At 48.9% G+C, this 21,541-nt stretch overlaps 1 protein-coding gene across 1 annotated transcript in view; it reads right to left on the bottom strand.

Annotated features, from left to right (window-relative positions):
- Positions 1-5,211: 5,211 nt before the first annotated feature.
- The window catches only part of LOC140492660 (uncharacterized), a 101,848-nt gene continuing 85,518 nt past the window's right edge, over positions 5,212-21,541 (bottom strand). The window contains exons 4-5 of the mRNA XM_072591698.1: positions 7,852-7,953; positions 5,212-6,352 (exon numbers count right to left, since the gene is read on the bottom strand). Coding sequence (XP_072447799.1) covers positions 5,927-6,352; positions 7,852-7,953 — 528 coding nt within the window. The 3' untranslated portion in view covers positions 5,212-5,926. The remainder of the gene's footprint in view (positions 6,353-7,851; positions 7,954-21,541) is intronic.

Here is a 21,541-nt window from a genome sequence, read left to right as displayed (position 1 = left end):
TAAGATAAGCCCTCCAGTCCAGGCAGCATCCTGGTAAACCTCCTCTGAACCCTCTCCAAACCATCCATGTTTTTCGTATAATAGGGTGACCAGAACTGGACGCAGTATTCCAAGTGCTGTCTAACCAAAGTTTTATAGAGTTGCAACAAGATCTCACGACTCTTAAACTCAATCGCCCTGTTAATGAAAGCCAAAACACCATATGCTTTCTTAACAACCCTGTCCACTTGGGTGGCCATTTTAAGGGATCTATGTACCTGCACACCAAGATCCCTCTGTTCCTCCACACTGCCAAGAATCCTATACTTAATCCTGTACTCAGCTTTCAAATTCGACCTTCCAAAATGCATCACCTCACATTTATCCAGGTTGAACTCCATCTGCCACCTTTCAGCCCATCTCTGCATCCTGTCAATGTCCTGCTGCAGCCTACAACAGCCTTCTATACTGTCAACGACACCTCCAACCTTTGTGTTGTCTGCAAACTTGCTGACCCATCCTTCAATCCCCTCATCCAAGTCATTAATAAAAATTACAAACAGTAGAGGCCCAAGGACAGAGCCCTGTGGAACACCACTCACCACTGACTTCCAGGCAGAATATCTTCCTTCTACTACCACTCGCTGTCTTCTGTTGGCCAGCCAATTCTGTATCCAGACAGCTAAGTTCCCCTGTATCCCATTTTTCCTGACCTTCTGAATGAGCCTACCATGGGGAACCTTATCAAATGCCTTGCTGAAGTCCATATACACCACATCCACAGCTCGACCCTCATCAACTTTTCTAGTCACATCCTCAAAGAACTCAATAAGGTTTGTGAGGCATGACCTGCCCCTCACAAAGCCGTGTTGACTGCATTTAATCAAGCCATGCTCTTCCAGATGGTCATAAATCCTATCCCTCAGAATCCTTTCTAACACCTTGCAGACGACAGACGTGAGACTTACTGGTCTGTAATTGCCAGGGATTTCCCTATTTCCTTTCTTGAAGAGAGGAATTACATTTGCCTCTCTCCAGTCCTCAGGTACGACTCCAGTGGAGAGCGAGGATGCAAAGATCTTCGCAAGTGCTGAAGCAATTGCATTTCTCGTTTCCCAAAGCAGCCGTGAACAAATCTGGTCCGGGCCTGGTGACTTGTCAATCTTAATGTTTGACAAAATTTTCAGCACACCAGCTTCCTCTATCTCTATCCATTCCAGCATGCACACCTGGTCTTCAAAGGTTTCATTCACTACAAAGTTTGTTTCTTTCGTAAAGACAGAAGCAAAAAACTCATTTAGGGCTTCCCTTACCTCCTCAGACTCCACACACAAATTCCCTATGCTATTCCTGATCGGCCCTACTCTTTCTTTGACCATTCTCTTATTCCTCACAAAAAGTGTAAAATGCCTTTGTGTTCTCTTTAATCCGTTCTGCCAAGCCTTTCTCGTGCCCCCTCCTGGCTCTCCTCAGACCATTTTTGAGCTCCTTCCTCGCCTGCCTGTAATCCTCTAGAGCTGAGCCTGACCCAAGCTTCCTCCACCTTATGTAAGCTACCTTTTTCCTTTTGGCGAGAAGCTCCACCGCTCTCGTCATCCAAGGTTCCTTTATCTTACCCCTTCTTGCCTGTCTCAGAGGGACATATTTATTCATCACTTGCCACAACTGTTCCTTAAACAGTCTCCACATGTCTATAGTGCCTTTTCCATGGAACAATTGCTCCCAGTAACTTATGTCTAATTGCATCATAGTTTCCTCTTCCCCAATTAAATATCCTCCCATTTTGCCTAATCCTCTCTTTCTCCATAACTGTGTAGAACGTGAGGCAGTTGTGGTCACTATCACCAAAATGTTCTCCCACCACAAGATCTGATACCTGCCCCGGCTCGTTTCCGAGCACCAAGTCTAGAATGGCCTCTCCCCTCATCGGCCTGTCAACGTACTGAGTTAGGAAACCCTCCTGAACACACCTTACAAAAACAGCTCCATTCAAATCTTCTGCTCAATGGAGGTTCCAATCAATATTGGGAAAGTTAAAGTCACCCATTACAACAACCCTACTTTTCCAAAATCTGCCGACCTATGCTTTCTTCCATCTCCCTGCTGCTATTGGGGGGCCTGTAGTAAACCCCTAACGAGGTGACTGCTCCCTTGCTGTTCCTAATTTCCACCCATACTGACTCGGTAGGCAGACCTTCCTCAACAATGGAAGCTTCTGTAGCTGTGATACCCTCTCTGATTAGTATTGCTACACCCCCTCCTCTCTTCCACCCCCCCCCCCCATTCTTTTTAAATGGTCTAAACCCTGGAACATCCAGTAACCATTCCTGCCCCTGAGAAACCCATGTCTCTGTTATGGCCACAACATCATAGCACCAGGTACTGATCCATGCTCTAAGTTCATCACTTTTATTTCTGATACTCCTTGCGTTAAAGCAAACACACTTTAACTGATCCCTTGGTTCCTTCCCAGGAAAATCCTTCCCACTAGCTGGTCTACATCGTGCTATTGCCTCATCTGCATCAACTCTCCCCTCTGGTATACAGCTCAGGTTCCCATCCCCCTGCCATACTAGTTTAAACCCTCTCGAACTACTCGAGCAAACCTTCCACCCAGGACATTGGTCCCCTTCCAGTTCAGATGCAACCCGTCCTTCTTGTACAGGTCCCACCTTCCCCAGAAGGCATCCCAATTATCTACATATCTGAAGCCCTCCCTCCTACATCAGTTGCGCAGCCACGTGTTAAGCTGCGTCTGCTCCCTGTTCCTCGCCTCGCTATCTCGTGGCACTGGTAGTAAACTAGAGAACACTACTTTGTTTGTCCTGCTTTGCAGCTTCCATCCTAACTCCCTGAAATCACTTTTTATACCCTCGATCCTTTTCCTGGCTATATCATTTGTGCTGAAAATGTGTTGCTGGAAAAGCGCAGCAGGTCAGGCAGTATCCAAGGAGCAGGAGAATCGACGTTTCGGACATCAGCCCTTCTTCAGGCTCATGCCCGAAACGTCGATTCTCCTGCTCCTTGGATGCTGCCTGACCTGCTGCGCTTTTCCAGCAACACATTTTCAGCTCTGATCTCCAGCATCTGCAGTCCTCACTTTCTCCTATATCGTTAGTGCCAATATGTAACACTATGGTCAGGGATCTAGCTTGCTCTTTTTCTTCTACCTGTCACTCAAGGTATTTTTCACATTTGGCACTTCTGTCAAATTGTCCTAAACTTGCAGTAAGAAATAAAGCTGGTAAATTCAGCAGATTAGCCAACATCTGCGTAGAGAAAACAAGAGAGCTGGCCTCTTCTGAATCAATATGAATTTACAATAAAAACAAAGAAGGCTGAAAGCACTCAGCTGCTATATTAATATCTGTGAAGGAGGAAACCAGATTCATATTTCTGATCAATCAAGACGGGGGAAAATATTAAGAGTATGAATATTGTAAGTGATGGCTGGTGAAGCTCAGGGTAAGGTTTGTCACAGGATAGAGTCGTTGAATTTGCAGTTGAGATTCTGACAAGCTTAGATTCATTAGAACTGAAAATTATCAGATCATTCTGACTCCCCGGTAAAAAAGTTAAAAGAATACAACACAGGACATCATTCAACCCATGCATGCTCTTTGGAAGATCTGTCTGATTCGTCTGACTGCCTGGTCTTCCCCAAATGAAACATCTCCTCTTTAAGCATTTCATCACTTCCTCTATAGAGGTTACTGTTCAAAAAAAATAACTTTTCTTGTAGGATAACAGAACTCTAATCATTAAGGGAGTCAAGGGTTATAGGGAAAAGGCAGGAAAGTGGAGTACAGGATACCCAGATCACCCCAATCTTACTGAGTGGTGGAGCTGAATCAATGGGCTAAAAGGTCAACTTCTGTTCCTATGTCTTATTGTCTAACCTGCAGCAAAATATTCCCTCGAAGATTCAACATCTTGTCCAAGCATCAGGGTAGGGTTGGTTGTTAGATCCATCATAAACTCCTCACTGAATTGGTTGTGAAGCCAATTACGTGGCACCCTCGATTATCCAAAAATTGGATTATCCAAACAAGACTTCAAAGTCCCAATAGAAGAAAGTGAGGACTGCAGATGCTGGAGATCAGAGCTTAAAAATGTGTTGCTGGAAAAGCGCAGCAGGTCAGGCAGCATCAAGCTGGAAAAGCGCAGGCTGCGCTTTTCCAGCAACGCATTTTTACGCTTCAAGGTCCCAATGCTTAGCTAAACGTTGATCCGAACATAATACTCTCTGCCTGTGTCATTTAGATAATCGTGGTTGTCCTGTAATCAGTCAGCATATGTGCATCCAGTTCTGAAGTTAACCCTGAGCTCATTGAGGTTCATCATTGTAATTCTCCAGCACACTCCATTTCACAGTCTCCTTTATGCTCTTCCAGTGATGCTAATCCCATGCTTTCAGAGCGATGGTCCATCATCGAGTGAAGACTTCACCTGACAAAGGAGCAGCACTCTGAAAGTTTGAGATTTCAAATAAACCTGATCTTGTGACAACTGACTTTTTCCACCCAGTCCAACACCAGTACTTCTACATCATGGCTATCAGAAGCTATTGAAACATCATGTCTTATTTTGAATTAGGCATTTTAGAGCTTCCTTGGCAAGATGAGTTCAATTCTAGATCATAGGTTAGAGTGGTGCTGGAAAAGCACAGGAGTTCAGGCAGTATCCGAGAAGCAGGAAAATCGATGTTTTGGGCAAAAGCCCTTCATCTAGATCATGGCAATTGCTCCAGTACCCTTCAGAGCTATGTTGGAAACATATCCAATGTTTACAGCACCCCCAGACCCATTCCTTTCTCTTCATTTGCTCCATTAACATTGCTTTCTATTGTATATCATCTCTGCAATATCTCTGCCTCCACCACCTCACCAATCTACGTTTTTCTTTCCCAACCTCACTTCCCTGCGTTGCTTAAAACTCAAAATACCTAACTTTTTCCAACTCTGAGGAAATCTTAATTCTGGTTCTCCCTCCATGTACATTGTCGAGAGTCGAGTCTTTACATTTTTTAAATGTTCAAACAGATTGGACAGCTGGGAATTGCAGTTCCTACATTACGTCAAAGTAGTTCATGGGCTGTGAAGCAAATTGGGACATGCTGAGGTAATGGAAGGTGCTACAGCAATGGAAATTTCCAAAGACTCTTTGGTGTTTGACTGTTCAGGCAATTTAATCAGAGTTACACAATGACTCAGATGGAATCTTTCAGCTTTATTGAAGTCTTTAACCACCATTTTGTTAACAAATAATCAAACTCAAGTTGACAATTACAACAGATGCCTCTTGCTGTGCCAGACTGTGCCAAGTGATGATAGGTCAGATTGGAACAATAACACTTTCACAGTCAGTTATAGAAATTCACCTGGAGATGCCATGAAGCCAGTGCCAGTGCCAGCTGATGGGAATTTCCACACTCCCTCCACCCAACACAAAGTTACAAGCTCAGAAGGCCAGACTGGTTGGTGCCAGGAATGAGTGACTATCAGTAGCTCTCAAGTTATAAGCAGCCAAGCAGACCCAGTGAACTCAGTGATCACTGACCAGAGGAATATACTTTAAAAGAAGGACAACTTGATTACAAACTAAATTATCTTTCATAAAAGTTTGCTTTTGGCAATTTTGTTCAGAATGTAAAAATATAATTAGATTAAAACACAAATGAAATCCCTTTCAGAATTGTAGGACTAAGCTTTGAGAAATCTTTGGCATCAGTGTCAAGTATGGCAGGGAACACAGAGCATAGCTCCTGGGGGTCAAGGGAAGAGTCTGTCCATAGAGTCTGCAATGAAAGGAAGCAGGCTGAGTCACAATGTGCAGAGAGAGCTGCTTTCTGGATTGCAAGAATTCACCTCTGCAGCCTATGACTCTGTTTGCTGGGAATGTGGCAATCAAAAGGTTAATTTCTTCAGCCAAATTGCCAATAGCGGCTCTAGGAAATGATAACTTCTTCATAATGAAGTTCATCCCCTGCAGGTTTGTGCATCTCATATGGGAGGCTCTGCTGGAGGTATCGAGGCTTGGGCAAGGCTTGCTGCAGTGAGAAATCAAAGTGTTGCACTGGCATAGCGTGACTGTAGGATGTCACTGGGAGCTTCATTGGTTTCAGCTCTGGCCGAGAAGAGAGTGCAATAGCTTGTTTCTTAATGGAAAAGTTGACAGACTGATTGGTGTACTGCAATTTGCTTTTGATAACTGTGGACTGGAATTTACCCAAATTTGGATACACAGAGCCTGGACTGGACCAGTGCTTGTCAGAAGATGACATCATCTGTCTGGGCAACAGATGTGGCAGGGGATAGCTGTTAAACTGTTGCTTCATGTAATCCTTTGGTTTCCCGTACACCATAGAGTTATTCTGTGAAAAGCAAGAACGAAAACTAGTGTAAATACAACAGACTTCAAATATAATTTGCCTTACTGCACTTTTTAAAATCTATCCTCTAATCTAACTCTGTCCCAGAACTCAATTTGGTTTTGTTCTTGCTTCCAATCTCCCATCTTTCACTTGCTTAATTTTTTTTATTTCAAAAATATAATTTATTCATAAAAATATCTTTATATACATAGTTACTAAAGCAGTTTGATCCAGGACAGTAGCGTATGATGGAACAGACAAACATTGGAGTTTGACTCTCGCTTAAAATCTACACAAACATTTCCCTGGGGCACAGATCTGAAAATGTTATCAGATTCTGCCAGACTAGAGTCATTCAAAGCATTGTCTCTTTTAATTCATGATTACTTGCTTGCTCTTGAGCACACTTGCGAAGAGAGATTTTGGGCTGGTTTGTTAGAATAATTTAAAATTTGAGGAAAGGGTGGTTCATATTTCACAGCTGTTGGGAAAGTCATGATTGAGAAAAAATAGCTGTGAAGGAATTATCAGCTGCTGTTTAGAATAACATTAGGATCTATCAGAAAAAATGCTTTTTATAGTTTCTGGAGTTCATGGAGATTGAATCAAACTGTATCATTCAATACGAAAAGTGCTAGAGATTACAGCCGGTCTTGGCAGCATTCATGGTGAGGAAGCAAGCTAATGTTTTGAATCTAGATGACTCTTCATCAGAGCTAAAGTGAAGAATGGAAGGGTTAGGGGGGTTGCAGTACAGGGGGAAAAAGGATATTGATAGTTCATCCTGTCATTAAAACATTAGCTTGCTTTCTCTCCATGGATACTACCTGACCTGCTGTGATCTTCAACATTTTTTGTGTTCAGTTCAGATTCCAGAATCTACAGTAATTTACTCCCTCTGTATCAGTCAACAGATCGGTGTGGTACAGGATCTGTTTCTCTCGCTGTAAGCCTGACCTGGTAAGTATTTCCTGTTTAGATTCCAATATTTAGTAGTGGGGGTAAATAAAGAAATGTGGGGGCAGGATTTGGAATCAAGACATTTATTTCTGTGGAAGACTAAAACTTGGTGGGACCAACTACTGCATTTCATTGCAATTACTGTGCAATGCTTTCAAATGTGCTACCAGGTTTCACTTTGAACCTTATCGAATACTTGGGCATTATTATTGGATAGACTTTAATATGCACAAGTTTATCTCCGATGTTCACAAACTGCTGAGCAATTTACATTTTTTGGTCACGTTCACAAATTATACAGAAGGAAGATGGGATTGAAAGAGCAAAGACCTGCTCCCCAAAACACAACCTTCCAGTGAAACATAAAGTGCCTGGTGAACTCAGTTAGTGCAGACGAACATACGAATCCATATGCTCATCTCATCTCAATAAGATTACCTGATGACAACAGTGGGATTTAAACTTTCAGCCCCAAGAAAATAGTCTTGATGCAGCAACTTAGAATGCCTGACCATGTTATCACTAACTACTATTATCACCTGAGACAGGTCTGCTTGAAGGAAGCCAATTTGAGGACCAGCAGTTGGTTCCTTAAGAAGACGTTTCACCTTCATGCGACGGTTCTGAAACCAGGTCTTCACCTAAAGAGAAAGATGTATTTTTAAACATAAAGTCTTAGTGCTTCAGAGCACCTCCAGGGGTCAGAAACCCTGTATTAGTTGGTACATAGTCACAGCTCAGTCATCCTAGGGCAGGGAGGAACATTAAAACACTGGTTAAATACCCCCAGTGAGAACAACACCGAGGGGATGCATGTTGCTAAAAAGAACAAGAATTAGAATTAGAATCCCTACAGTGTGGAAACAGGTCCACACCTACACTCCAAAGAGTAGCCTACCCAGACCCATTCCCCTATGATTAACCCCCAACTAATGCACCCAACCTACACATTCCTGAACACTGTGGACAATTTCGCATGGAAATTCACCTAATCTGCACACCTTTGGATTGTGGGATGAAACTGGAGCACCCAGAGGAAATCCATGCAGACACAGGGAGAATGTGCAAACACTACACAGAAGGGAAAACAAAATAACAATAAATACTACACAAGGTAGAGGAAAGCCTGGGCGAGAGGTGCACTCTTACAGTGATACAACAGGCCAAATGGCCTTATTTGTTTGTAGAGAATAAAAGAATGGTTACAACAGAGCACACAAGGGGGAGGCATCTAGAAGGATTAAGGACAGGTATTTTGATATTTCAAGTCTACCTAGCATTCAACAAGATTGTGTCTGAAGTTTGACACGGAGTCGACTTATCCCTCAGGAGAAATCTCAACATCCTGTTTAAATAAACTTAACAGGCAATCAATCATATTCTGAGCGTAGCTAATCACATACACACAAGCCTCTGAGAAAAGAAATGTCTCCTCTTTCCACTTTGGAATGACTAGTCCATTTGAGATGATACTCACCTGCATCCTGATTCTGCCCTCTGCCCAGACTTGATGGGCTGAAGGGCCTTCCTGTGCAGCATAACTCTATGACCCCCACTGCCCCACAGCCAGTTCTTTGACTCCACAGCTGAGAGAACTAGCCCCTCAGCATCTACCCCATTAGGAGAAAGTGAGGACTGCAGATGCTGGACATCAGAGTTAAGATATGTGGCACTGGAAAAACACAGCAGGTCAGGCAGCATCTAAGGGGCAGGACAGTTGATGTTTTGAGCATAAGGTCTTCAGCAGAGCTCATCCTCAAAGTCGACTCTCCTGTTCTTCAGATGCTGCCTGACCAGCTGTGTTTTTCAATTGTTTCAATGAGATTATCCTTCGTTCTCCGACATAGAGCAAATCTCCCTAAAAGTGCTGAGTACTACCACAGATGACAGGCAGCACAACTGAAAGTGTACAGGTCAGACCCACTTGATGAGGAAGTTAACCCTGAACCTTTTGAGCTAACAGACTATTTTCTCACGTGTAAAATTTCTAGAGTCACCCACCTCAGGAGCCATCTAAAACTTGACATTCAATTTCAAAGGTAATTTCAGCTGACGTTCAGCAAAACTTGAGAAAAAACTAGGAATTGAAAACAGCATGATGCACTATTTTTTATAAATCCGCAAGAGGAATTTTATTTTCGGGCTTTATCTGCAAGACAGCATCTCCAGTGATGCAGCACTGAGCTCTAGACTGGAGTAGTGGTTCAATTCTACAGTGGGGTTGGGACTCAAAGCTATTCCTTTTAGGCAGTGGTTTGCAAAGTCTATGGTCAACTCAATCACCTTAAGGAGGGGAAGCTCTCAGTGCAGGCCCCAAGGTCCCCAGCAGTTCATTACCAGAACAAAGGCAGCAGCGGCTCCAGCAGGTCTGGCTGGAGAAAGGTGTGAAAGATTTGAACAGTCACAGCTGCACTATTCACAGGGTTTTGCCATTAACACTCCATTTATACATCTTTAACCTGGAGTACATTACAAAAACAAGTTTTCATGTATCACAGCCTGAGTACAAAGTCCACATAATAATAAGGATGAGTCAGAATAATGCATCAAATCACAAAAAGCCACATTCTAGAAACTTTTGCCTCTTGCTCAGTTACATGGCATTGTTCTCCTTAATGGGCTCAGCATTTTTACAAAAACAGAAAAAATTCAACAAGCCAAGCAGTACCTGCTCATTATGCAAAGGCTACTGGAGGCAAGCAAAATCAAAAGGCTGTGGATTCTGGAAATGAACTGCAAAAAGACGAAGTTGGGTGAGCGAAATAAGCGGGAGATAGAATTTCTTGGAAGTTCAGTCACTCCCAAATAGCCATCATAGGATGGAAAAAGTGCGGACTGCAGATGCTGGAGATCAGACTTGAGATTGTGTGAACTACTGTACTTTTCCAGCACCACACTCTCATCATTGTAAGGAGGTTTACTCGCATGTTGATCAAGAGAAAAGTGGGTCTAAGTCTATCTTAAATAGAGGTAACCAGAGGGCTTGAAAGTGGAGCTAGCTAAAAGAAACTGATCATCCAGGTCAAGGGACAAGCCGAACAGACAAAATGGTGAACATTTTCGGGATTAATTACCATGAAGGAATCTAGTTCTCAACCACTACCCTCACCTGAAGTATGGTAACCCTAAGTTTAAACTCTAACGAGACAGTAACCGTTTGGTCATCCAGGATGATGGCAAATTTTATTTCAGAATGCAGAGAAGATGTCCTGGCAGGATCAGATGTTGCGGAAAGAGATGTGACTGTGGCAGTGAGGAAGGAGTTGTGACTGTGGTAGTGAGGGGAAGGAGATGTGACTGTGGTAGTGAGGGGAAGGAGATGTGACTGTGGTAGCGAGGGGAAGGAGATGTGACTGTGGTAGTGAGGGGAAGGAGATGTGACTGTGGTAACGAGGGGAAGGAGATGTGGCTGTGATAGTGAGGGGAAGGAGATGTGACTGTGGTAGCGAGGGGAAGGAGATGTGACTGTGGTAGTGAGGGGAAGGAGATGTGACTGTGGTAACGAGGGGAAGGAGATGTGGCTGTGATAGTGAGGGGAAGGAGATGTGACTGTGGTAGTGAGGGGAAGGAGATGTGGCTGTGGTAGTGAGGGGAAGGAGATGTGACTGTGGTAGCGAGGGGAAGGAGATGTGACTGTGGTAGCCAGGGGAAGGAGATGTGGCTGTGGTAGCGAGGGGAAGGAGATGTGACTGTGGTAGCGAGGGGAAGGAGATGTGACTGTGGTAGTGAGGGGAAGGAGATGTGGCTGTGATAGTGAGGGGAAGGAGATGTGACTGTGGTAGTGAGGGGAAGGAGATGTGACTGTGGTAGCGAGGTGAAGGAGATGTGACTGTGGTAGCGAGGGGAAGGAGATGTGACTGTGGTAGCGAGGGGAAGGAGATGTGGCTGTAGTAGCCAGGGGAAGGAGATGTGACTGTGGTAGCGAGGGGAAGGAGGTGTGACTGTGGTAGCCTGGGGAAGGAGATGTGACTGTGGTAGTGAGGAAGGAGATGTGACTGTGGTAGCGAGGGGAAGGAGATGTGACTGTGGTAGCGAAGGGAACGAGGTGTGACTGTGGTAGCCTGGGGAAGGAGATGTGACTGTGGTAACGAGGGGAAGGAGATGTGACTGTGGCAGTGAGGAAGGAGATGTGACTGTGGTAGCGAGGTGAAGGAGATGTGACTGTGGTAGCGAGGGGAAGGAGATGTGACTGTGGTAGTGAGGGGAAGGAGATGTGACTGTGGTAGCGAGGGGAAGGAGATGTGACTGTGGTAGTGAGGGGAAGGTGGTGTGAATGTGGTAGCGAGGGGAAGGAGATGTGACTGTGGTAGCGAGGTGAAGGAGATGTGACTGTGGTAACGAGGGGAAGGAGATGTGACTGTGGCAGTGAGGAAGGAGATGTGACTGTGGTAGCGAGGGGAAGGAGATGTGACTGTGGTAGCGAAGGGAACGAGGTGTGACTGTGGTAGCCTGGGGAAGGAGATGTGACTGTGGTAACGAGGGGAAGGAGATGTGACTGTGGCAGTGAGGAAGGAGATGTGACTGTGGTAGCGAGGGGAAGGAGATGTGACTGTGGTAGTGAGGGGAAGGTGGTGTGAATGTGGTAGCGAGGGGAAGGAGATGTGGCTGTGGTCGCAAAGGGAGGGAGATGTAGCTGTGGTAGCGAGGGAAAGGAGATTAGATTAGATTACTTCCAGTGTGGAAACAGGCCCTTCGGCCCAACAAGTCCACACCGCCCCGCCGAAGCGTACCCACCCATACCCCTACATCTACATCAACCCCTTACCTAACACTACAGGACAATTTAGCATGGCCAATTCACCTGACCTGCACATTTTTGGATTGTGGGAGGAAACCGGAGCACCCAGAGGAAACCCACACAGACACGGGGAGAATGTGCAAACTCCACACAGTCAGTCGCCTGAGGTGGGAATTGAACCCGGATCTCCGGCGTTGTGAGTGAGCAGTGCTAACCACTGTGCCACCGTGCCGCCCACAAAGATGTGACTGTGGTAGTGAGGGGAAGGAGATGTGACTGTGGTAGCGAGGTGAAGGAGATGTGACTGTGGTAGCCAGGGGAAGGAGATGTGACTGTGGTAGCCAGGGGAAGGAGATGTGACTGTGGTAGCCAGGGGAAGGAGATGTGACTGTGGTAGCCAGGGGAAGGAGATGTGACTGTGGTAGCCAGGGGAAGGAGATGTGACTGTGGTAGTGAGGGGAAGGAGATGTGACTGTGGTAGTGAGGGGAAGGAGATGTGACTGTGGTAGTGAGGGGAAGGAGATGTGACTGTGGTAGTGAGGGGAAGGAGATGTGACTGTGGTAGCGAGGGGAAGGAGATGTGACTGTGGTAGTGAGGGGAAGGAGATGTGACTGTGGTAGCGAGGGGAAGGAGATGTGACTGTGGTAGCGAGGGGAAGGAGATGTGACTGTGGTAGTGAGGGGAAGGAGATGTGACTGTGGTAGTGAGGGGAAGGAGATGTGACTGTGGTAGTGAGGGGAAGGAGATGTGACTGTGGTAGAGAGGGGAAGGAGATGTGACTGTGGTAGTGAGGGGAAGGAGATGTGACTGTGGTAGTGAGGGGAAGGAGATGTGACTGTGGTAACGAGGGGAAGGAGATGTGACTGTGGTAGCCATGGGAAGGAGATGTGACTGTGGTAGCCATGGGAAGGAGATGTGACTGTGGTAGTGAGGGGAAGGAGATGTGACTGTGGTAACGAGGGGAAGGAGATGTGACTGTGGTAGTGAGGGGAAGGAGATGTGACTGTGGTAGTGAGGGGAAGGAGATGTGACTGTGGTAACGAGGGGAAGGAGATGTGACTGTGGTACCGAAGGGAAGGAGATGTGACTGTGGTAGCCATGGGAAGGAGATGTGACTGTGGTAGTGAGGGGAAGGAGATGTGACTGTGGTAACGAGGGGAAGGAGATGTGACTGTGGTACCGAAGGGAAGGAGATGTGACTGTGGTAGCCAGGGGAAGGAGATGTGACTGTGGTAGTGAGGGGAAGGAGATGTGACTGTGGTAGCGAGGGGAAGGAGATGTGACTGTGGTAGTGAGGGGAAAGAGATGTGACTGTGGTAACGAGGGGAAGGAGATGTGACTGTGGTACCGAAGGGAAGGAGATGTGACTGTGGTAGCCATGGGAAGGAGATGTGACTGTGGTAGCCATGGGAAGGAGATGTGACTGTGGTAGTGAGGGGAAGGAGATGTGACTGTGGTAGTGAGGGGAAGGAGATGTGGCTGTGGTAGTGAGGGGAAGGAGATGTGACTGTGGTAGTGAGGGGAAGGAGATGTGACTGTGGTAGTGAGGTGAAGGAGATGTGACTGTGGTAGTGAGGGGAAGGAGATGTGACTGTGGTAACGAGGGGAAGGAGATGTGACTGTGGTAGCCAGGGGAAGGAGATGTGACTGTGGTACCGAAGGGAAGGAGATGTGACTGTGGTACCGAAGGGAAGGAGATGTGACTGTGGTAGCGAGGGGAAGGAGATGTGACTGTGGTAGCGAGGGGAAGGAGATGTGACTGTGGTAGCCAGGGGAAGGAGATGTGACTGTGGTAGCGAGGGGAAGGAGATGTGACTGTGGTAGCGAGGGGAAGGAGATGTGACTGTGGTAGTGAGGGGAAGGAGATGTGACTGTGGTAGCGAGGGGAAGGAGATGTGACTGTGGTAGTGAGGGGAAGGAGATGTGACTGTGGTAGTGAGGGGAAGGAGATGTGACTGTGGTAGCGAGGGGAAAGAGATGTGACTGTGGTAGTGAGGGGAAGGAGATGTGACTGTGGTAGCGAGGGGAAGGAGATGTGACTGTGGTAGTGAGGGGATGGAGATGTGACTGTGGTAGTGAGGGGAAGGAGATGTGACTGTGGTAGCGAGGGGAAAGAGATGTGACTGTGGTAGTGAGGGGAAGGAGATGTGACTGTGGTCGCGAGGGGAAGGAGATGTGACTGTGGTCGCGAGGGGAAGGAGATGTGACTGTGGTAGTGAGGGGAAGGAGATGTGACTGTGGTAGTGAGGGGAAGGAGATGTGACTGTGGTAGTGAGGTGAAGGAGATGTGACTGTGGTAACGAGGGGAAGGAGATGTGACTGTGGTAGTGAGGGGAAGGAGATGTGACTGTGGTACCGAAGGGAAGGAGATGTGACTGTGGTAACGAGGGGAAGGAGATGTGACTGTGGTAGCGAGGGGAAGGAGATGTGACTGTGGTCGCGAGGGGAAGGAGATGTGACTGTGGTAGTGAGGGGAAGGAGATGTGACTGTGGTAGTGAGGGGAAGGAGATGTGTCTGTGGTAGTGAGGGGAAAGAGATGTGACTGTGGTAGTGAGGGGAAGGAGATGTGACTGTGGTAGTGAGGGGAAGGAGATGTGACTGTGGTAGTGAGGGGAAGGAGATGTGACTGTGGTAGTGAGGGGAAGGAGATGTGACTGTGGTAGTGAGGGGAAGGAGATGTGACTGTGGTAGTGAGGGGAAGGAGATGTGACTGTGGTAGTGAGGGGAAGGAGATGTGACTGTGGTAGTGAGGGGAAGGAGATGTGACTGTGGTAACGAGGGGAAGGAGATGTGACTGTGGTAGGGAGAGGAAGGAGATGTGACTGTGGTAGTGAGGGGAAGGAGATGTGACTGTGGTAGTGAGGGGAAGGAGATGTGACTGTGGTAGCGAGGGGAAGGAGATGTGACTGTGGTAGTGAGGGGAAGGAGATGTGACTGTGGTAGTGAGGGGAAGGAGATGTGACTGTGGTAGCGAGGGGAAGGAGATGTGACTCTGGTAACGAGGGGAAAGAGATGTGACTGTGGTAACGAGGGGAAAGAGATGTGACTGTGGTAACGAGGGGAAGGAGATGTGACTGTGGTAACGAGGGGAAAGAGATGTGACTGTGGTAACGAGGGGAAGGAGATGTGACTGTGGTAGCGAGGGGATGGAGATGTGACTGTGGTAGCGAGGGGATGGAGATGTGACTGTGGTAGTGAGGGGAAGGAGATGTGACTGTGGTAGTGAGGGGATGGAGATGTGACTGTGGTAGTGAGGGGAAGGAGATGTGACTGTGGTAGTGAGGGGATGGAGATGTGACTGTGGTAGCGAGGGGAAGGAGATGTGACTGTGGTAGTGAGGTGAAGGAGATGTGACTGTGGTAACGAGGGGAAAGAGATGTGACTGTGGTAGCGAGGGGAAGGAGATGTGGCTGTGGTAACGAGGGGAAAGAGATGTGACTGTGGTAGTGAGGGGAAGGAGATGTGACTGTGGTAGTGAGGGGAAGGAGATGTGACTGTGGTAGTGAGGGGAAGGAGATGTGACTGTGGTAGTGAGGGGAAGGAGATGTGACTGTGGTAGTGAGGGGAAGGAGATGTGACTGTGGTAGTGAGGGGAAGGAGATGTGACTGTGGTAGTGAGGGGAAGGAGATGTGACTGTGGTAGTGAGGGGAAGGAGATGTGACTGTGGTAACGAGGGGAAGGAGATGTGACTGTGGTAGGGAGAGGAAGGAGATGTGACTGTGGTAGTGAGGGGAAGGAGATGTGACTGTGGTAGTGAGGGGAAGGAGATGTGACTGTGGTAGCGAGGGGAAGGAGATGTGACTGTGGTAGTGAGGGGAAGGAGATGTGACTGTGGTAGTGAGGGGAAGGAGATGTGACTGTGGTAGTGAGGGGAAGGAGATGTGACTGTGGTAGTGAGGTGAAGGAGATGTGACTGTGGTAGTGAGGGGAAGGAGATGTGACTGTGGTAGTGAGGGGAAGGAGATGTGACTGTGGTAGTGAGGGGAAGGAGATGTGGCTGTGGTAGGGAGAGGAAGGAGATGTGACTGTGGTAGTGAGGGGAAGGAGATGTGACTGTGGTAACGAGGTGAAGGAGATGTGACTGTGGTAGCGAAGGGAAGGAGATGTGGCTGTGGTAGTGAGGGGAAGGAGATGTGACTGTGGTAGTGAGGGGAAGGAGATGTGACTGTGGTAGCGAGGTGAAGGAGATGTGACTGTGGTAGTGAGGGGAAGGAGATGTGACTGTGGTAGTGAGGGGAAGGAGATGTGACTGTGGTAGCGAGGGGAAGGAGATGTGACTGTGGTAGTGAGGGGAAGGAGATGTGACTGTGGTAGTGAGTGGAAGGAGATGTGACTGTGGTAGTGAGGGGAAGGAGATGTGACTGTGGTAGCGAGGGGAGGGAGATGTGACTGTGGTAGCCAGGGGAAGGAGATGTGACTGTGGTAACGAGGGGAAGGAGATGTGACTGTGGTAGTGAGGGGAAGGAGATGTGACTGTGGTAGTGAGGGGAAGGAGATGTGACTGTGGTAGTGAGGGGAAGGAGATGTGACTGTGGTAACGAGGGGAAGGAGATGTGACTGTGGTAGTGAGGGGAAGGAGATGTGACTGTGGTAGTGAGGGGAAGGAGATGTGACTGTGGTAACGAGGGGAAGGAGATGTGACTGTGGTAACGAGGGGAAAGAGATGTGACTGTGGTAGTGAGGGGAAGGAGATGTGACTGTGGTAGCCAGGGGAAGGAGATGTGACTGTGGTAGCCAGGGGAAGGAGATGTGACTGTGGTAGCGAGGGGAAGGAGATGTGACTGTGGTAGTGAGGGGAAGGAGATGTGGCTGTGGTAGGGAGAGGAAGGAGATGTGACTGTGGTAGTGAGGGGAAAGAGATGTGACTGTGGTAGTGAGGGGAAGGAGATGTGACTGTGGTAACGAGGGGAAGGAGATGTGACTGTGGTAGTGAGGGGAAGGAGATGTGACTGTGGTAGTGAGGGGAAGGAGATGTGACTGTGGTAGTGAGGGGAAAGAGATGTGACTGTGGTAGTGAGGTGAAGGAGATGTGACTGTGGTAGGGAGAGGAAGGAGATGTGACTGTGGTAGTGAGGGGAAGGAGATGTGACTGTGGTAGTGAGGTGAAGGAGATGTGACTGTGGTAGTGAGGGGAAGGAGATGTGACTGTGGTAGTGAGGGGAAGGAGATGTGGCTGTGGTAACGAGGGGAAGGAGATGTGACTGTGGTAGTGAGGGGAAGGAGATGTGACTGTGGTAACGAGGGGAAGGAGATGTGACTGTGGTAGTGAGGGGAAGGAGATGTGACTGTGGTAGTGAGGGGAAGGAGATGTGACTGTGGTAGTGAGGGGAAAGAGATGTGACTGTGGTAGTGAGGTGAAGGAGATGTGACTGTGGTAGGGAGAGGAAGGAGATGTGACTGTGGTAGCGAGGGGAAGGAGATGTGACTGTGGTAGTGAGGGGAAGGAGATGTGACTGTGGTAGCGAGGGGAGGGAGATGTGACTGTGGTAGTGAGGGGAAGGAGATGTGACTGTGGTAGTGAGGGGAAGGAGATGTGACTGTGGTAGTGAGGTGAAGGAGATGTGACTGTGGTAGTGAGGTGAAGGAGATGTGACTGTGGTAGCGAGGGGAAGGAGATGTGACTGTGGTAGTGAGGGGAAGGAGATGTGACTGTGGTAGTGAGGAAGGAGATGTGACTGTGGTAGCGAGGGGAAGGAGATGTGACTGTGGTAACGAGGGGAAGGAGATGTGACTGTGGTAGCGAAGGGAAGGAGATGTGACTGTGGTAACGAGGGGAAGGAGATGTGACTGTGGTAGTGAGGGGAAGGAGATGTGACTGTGGTAGTGAGGGGAAGGAGATGTGACTGTGGTAGTGAGGGGAAGGAGATGTGACTGTGGTAGTGAGGGGAAGGAGATGTGACTGTGGTAGTGAGGGGAAGGAGATGTGGCTGTGGTAACGAGGGGAAGGAGATGTGACTGTGGTAGCGAAGGGAAGGAGATGTGACTGTGGTAACGAGGGGAAGGAGATGTGACTGTGGTAGTGAGGGGAAGGAGATGTGACTGTGGTAGTGAGGGGAAGGAGATGTGACTGTGGTAGTGAGGGGAAGGAGATGTGACTGTGGTAGTGAGGGGAAGGAGATGTGACTGTGGTAACGAGGGGAGGGAGATGTGACTGTGGTAGTGAGGGGAAGGAGATGTGACTGTGGTAGCGAGGGGAAGGAGATGTGACTGTGGTAGCGAGGTGAAGGAGATGTGACTGTGGTAACGAGGGGAAAGAGATGTGACTGTGGTAGCGAGGGGAAGGAGATGTGACTGTGGTAACGAGGGGAAGGAGATGTGACTGTGGTAACGAGGGGAAGGAGATGTGGCTGTGGTAACGAGGTGAAGGAGATGTGACTGTGGTAGCGAATGGAAGGAGATGTGACTGTGGTAACGAGGTGAAGGAGATGTGACTGTGGTAGTGAGGGGAAGGAGATGTGACTGTGGTAGCGAGGGGAAGGAGATGTGACTGTGGTAGTGAGGGGAAGGAGATGTGACTGTGGTAACGAGGGGAAGGAGATGTGACTGTGGTAGTGAGCGGAAGGAGATGTGACTGTGGTAGTGAGGGGAAGGAGATGTGACTGTGGTAGCGAGGGGAAGGAGATGTGACTGTGGTAGTGAGGTGAAGGAGATGTGACTGTGGTAACGAGGGGAAGGAGATGTGACTGTGGTAGTGAGGGGAAGGAGATGTGACTGTGGTAACGAGGGGAAGGAGATGTGACTGTGGTAGCCAGGGGAAGGAGATGTGACTGTGGTAGTGAGGGGAAGGAGATGTGACTGTGGTAGTGAGGGGAAGGAGATGTGACTGTGGTAACGAGGGGAAGGAGATGTGACTGTGGTAGTGAGGGGAAGGAGATGTGACTGTGGTAGTGAGGGGAAGGAGATGTGACTGTGGTAGCGAGGGGAAGGAGATGTGACTGTGGTAGTGAGGGGAAGGAGATGTGACTGTGGTAGTGAGGGGAAGGAGATGTGACTGTGGTAGTGAGGGGAAGGAGATGTGACTGTGGTAGCGAGGGGAAGGAGATGTGACTGTGGTAGTGAGGGGAAGGAGATGTGACTGTGGTAGTGAGGGGAAGGAGATGTGACTGTGGTAACGAGGGGAAGGAGATGTGACTGTGGTAGCCAGGGGAAGGAGATGTGACTGTGGTAGTGAGGGGAAGGAGATGTGACTGTGGTAGTGAGGGGAAGGAGATGTGACTGTGGTAGTGAGGGGAAGGAGATGTGACTGTGGTAGCGAGGGGAAGGAGATGTGACTGTGGTAGCGAGGGGAAGGAGATGTGACTGTGGTAGTGAGGGGAAGGAGATGTGACTGTGGTAACGAGGTGAAGGAGATGTGACTGTGGTAGCGAGGGGAAGGAGATGTGACTGTGGTAACGAGGTGAAGGAGATGTGACTGTGGTAGTGAGGGGAAGGAGATGTGACTGTGGTAGCGAGGGGAAGGAGATGTGACTGTGGTAGCGAGGGGATGGAGATGTGACTGTGGTAGTGAGGGGAAGGAGATGTGACTGTGGTAGCGAGGGGAAGGAGATGTGACTGTGGTAGCGAGGGGAAGGAGATGTGACTGTGGTAGTGAGGGGAAGGAGATGTGACTGTGGTAGTGAGGGGAAGGAGATGTGACTGTGGTAGCGAGGGGAAGGAGATGTGACTGTGGTAGCGAGGGGAAGGAGATGTGACTGTGATAGTGAGGGGAAGGAGATGTGGCTGTGGTAGTGAGGGGAAGGAGATGTGACTGTGGTAGCGAGGTGAAGGAGATGTGACTGTGGTAGCGAGGGGAAGGAGATGTGACTGTGGTAGTGAGGGGAAGGAGATGTGACTGTGGTAGCCAGGGGAAGGAGATGTGACTGTGGTAGCCAGGGGAGGGAGATGTGACTGTGGTAGCCAGGGGAAGGAGATGTGACTGTGGTAGCGAGGGGAAGGAGATGTGACTGTGGTAGCCAGGGGAAGGAGATGTGACTGTGGTAGCCAGGGGAAGGAGATGTGACTGTGGTAGCGAGGGGAAGGAGATGTGACTGTGGTAGCGAGGGGAAGGAGATGTGGCTGTAGTAGCGAGGGGAAGGAGATGTGACTGTGGTAGCGAGGTGAAGGAGATGTGACTGTGGTAGCGAGGGGAAGGAGATGTGACTGTGGTAGTGAGGGGAAGGAGATGTGGCTGTAGTAGCGAGGGGAAGGAGATGTGACTGTGGTAGCCAGGGGAAGGAGATGTGACTGTGGTAGCGAGGGGAAGGAGATGTGACTGTGGTAGCCAGGGGAAGGAGATGTGACTGTGGTAGCGAGGGGAAGGAGATGTGACTGTGGTAGCGAGGGGAAGGAGATGTGACTGTGGTAGTGAGGGGAAGGAGATGTGACTGTGGTAGCGAGGGGAAGGAGATGTGACTGTGGTAGTGAGGAAGGAGATGTGGCTGTAGTAGCGAGGGGAAGGAGATGTGACTGTGGTAGTGAGGGGAAGGAGATGTGACTGTGGTAGTGAGGGGAAGGAGATGTGACTGTGGTAACGAGGGGAAGGAGATGTGACTGTGGTAGCGAGGGGAAGGAGATGTGACTGTGGTAGTGAGGGGAAGGAGATGTGACTGTGGTAACGAGGTGAAGGAGATGTGACTGTGGTAGCGAGGGGAAGGAGATGTGACTGTGATAGTGAGGGGAAGGAGATGTGGCTGTGGTAGTGAGGGGAAGGAGATGTGACTGTGGTAACGAGGGGAAGGAGATGTGACTGTGGTAGTGAGGAAGGAGATGTGGCTGTAGTAGCGAGGGGAAGGAGATGTGACTGTGGTAGCGAGGTGAAGGAGATGTGACTGTGGTAGTGAGGGGAAAGAGATGTGACTGTGGTAGCGAGGTGAAGGAGATGTGACTGTGGTAGTGAGGGGAAGGAGATGTGACTGTGGTAGCGAGGGGAAGGAGATGTGGCTGTGGTAGCGAGGGGAAGGAGATGTGGCTGTAGTAGCGAGGGGAAGGAGATGTGACTGTGGTAGCGAGGTGAAGGAGATGTGACTGTGGTAGCGAGGGGAAGGAGATGTGGCTGTAGTAGCGAGGGGAAGGAGATGTGACTGTGGTAGCGAGGGGAAGGAGATGTGACTGTGGTAGCGAGGGGAAGGAGATGTGACTGTGGTAGTGAGGGGAAGGAGATGTGACTGTCGTAGCCAGGGGAAGGAGATGTGACTGTGGTAGCGAGGTGAAGGAGATGTGACTGTGGTAGCGAGGGGAAGGAGATGTGGCTGTAGTAGCGAGGGGAAGGAGATGTGACTGTGGTAGCGAGGTGAAGGAGATGTGACTGTGGTAGCGAGGGGAAGGAGATGTGACTGTGGTAGTGAGGGGAAGGAGATGTGACTGTGGTAGCGAGGGGAAGGAGATGTGACTGTGGTAGCGAGGGGAAGGAGATGTGACTGTGGTAGTGAGGGGAAAGAGATGTGACTGTGGTAGCCAGGGGAAAGAGATGTGACTGTGGTAGCCAGGGGAAGGAGATGTGACTGTGGTAA

This window comes from Chiloscyllium punctatum, chromosome 21 (genome assembly GCF_047496795.1).
Source record: "Chiloscyllium punctatum isolate Juve2018m chromosome 21, sChiPun1.3, whole genome shotgun sequence".
NCBI lineage: Eukaryota > Metazoa > Chordata > Chondrichthyes > Orectolobiformes > Hemiscylliidae > Chiloscyllium > Chiloscyllium punctatum.
This window is presented reverse-complemented; position numbering and strand designations above follow the sequence as displayed.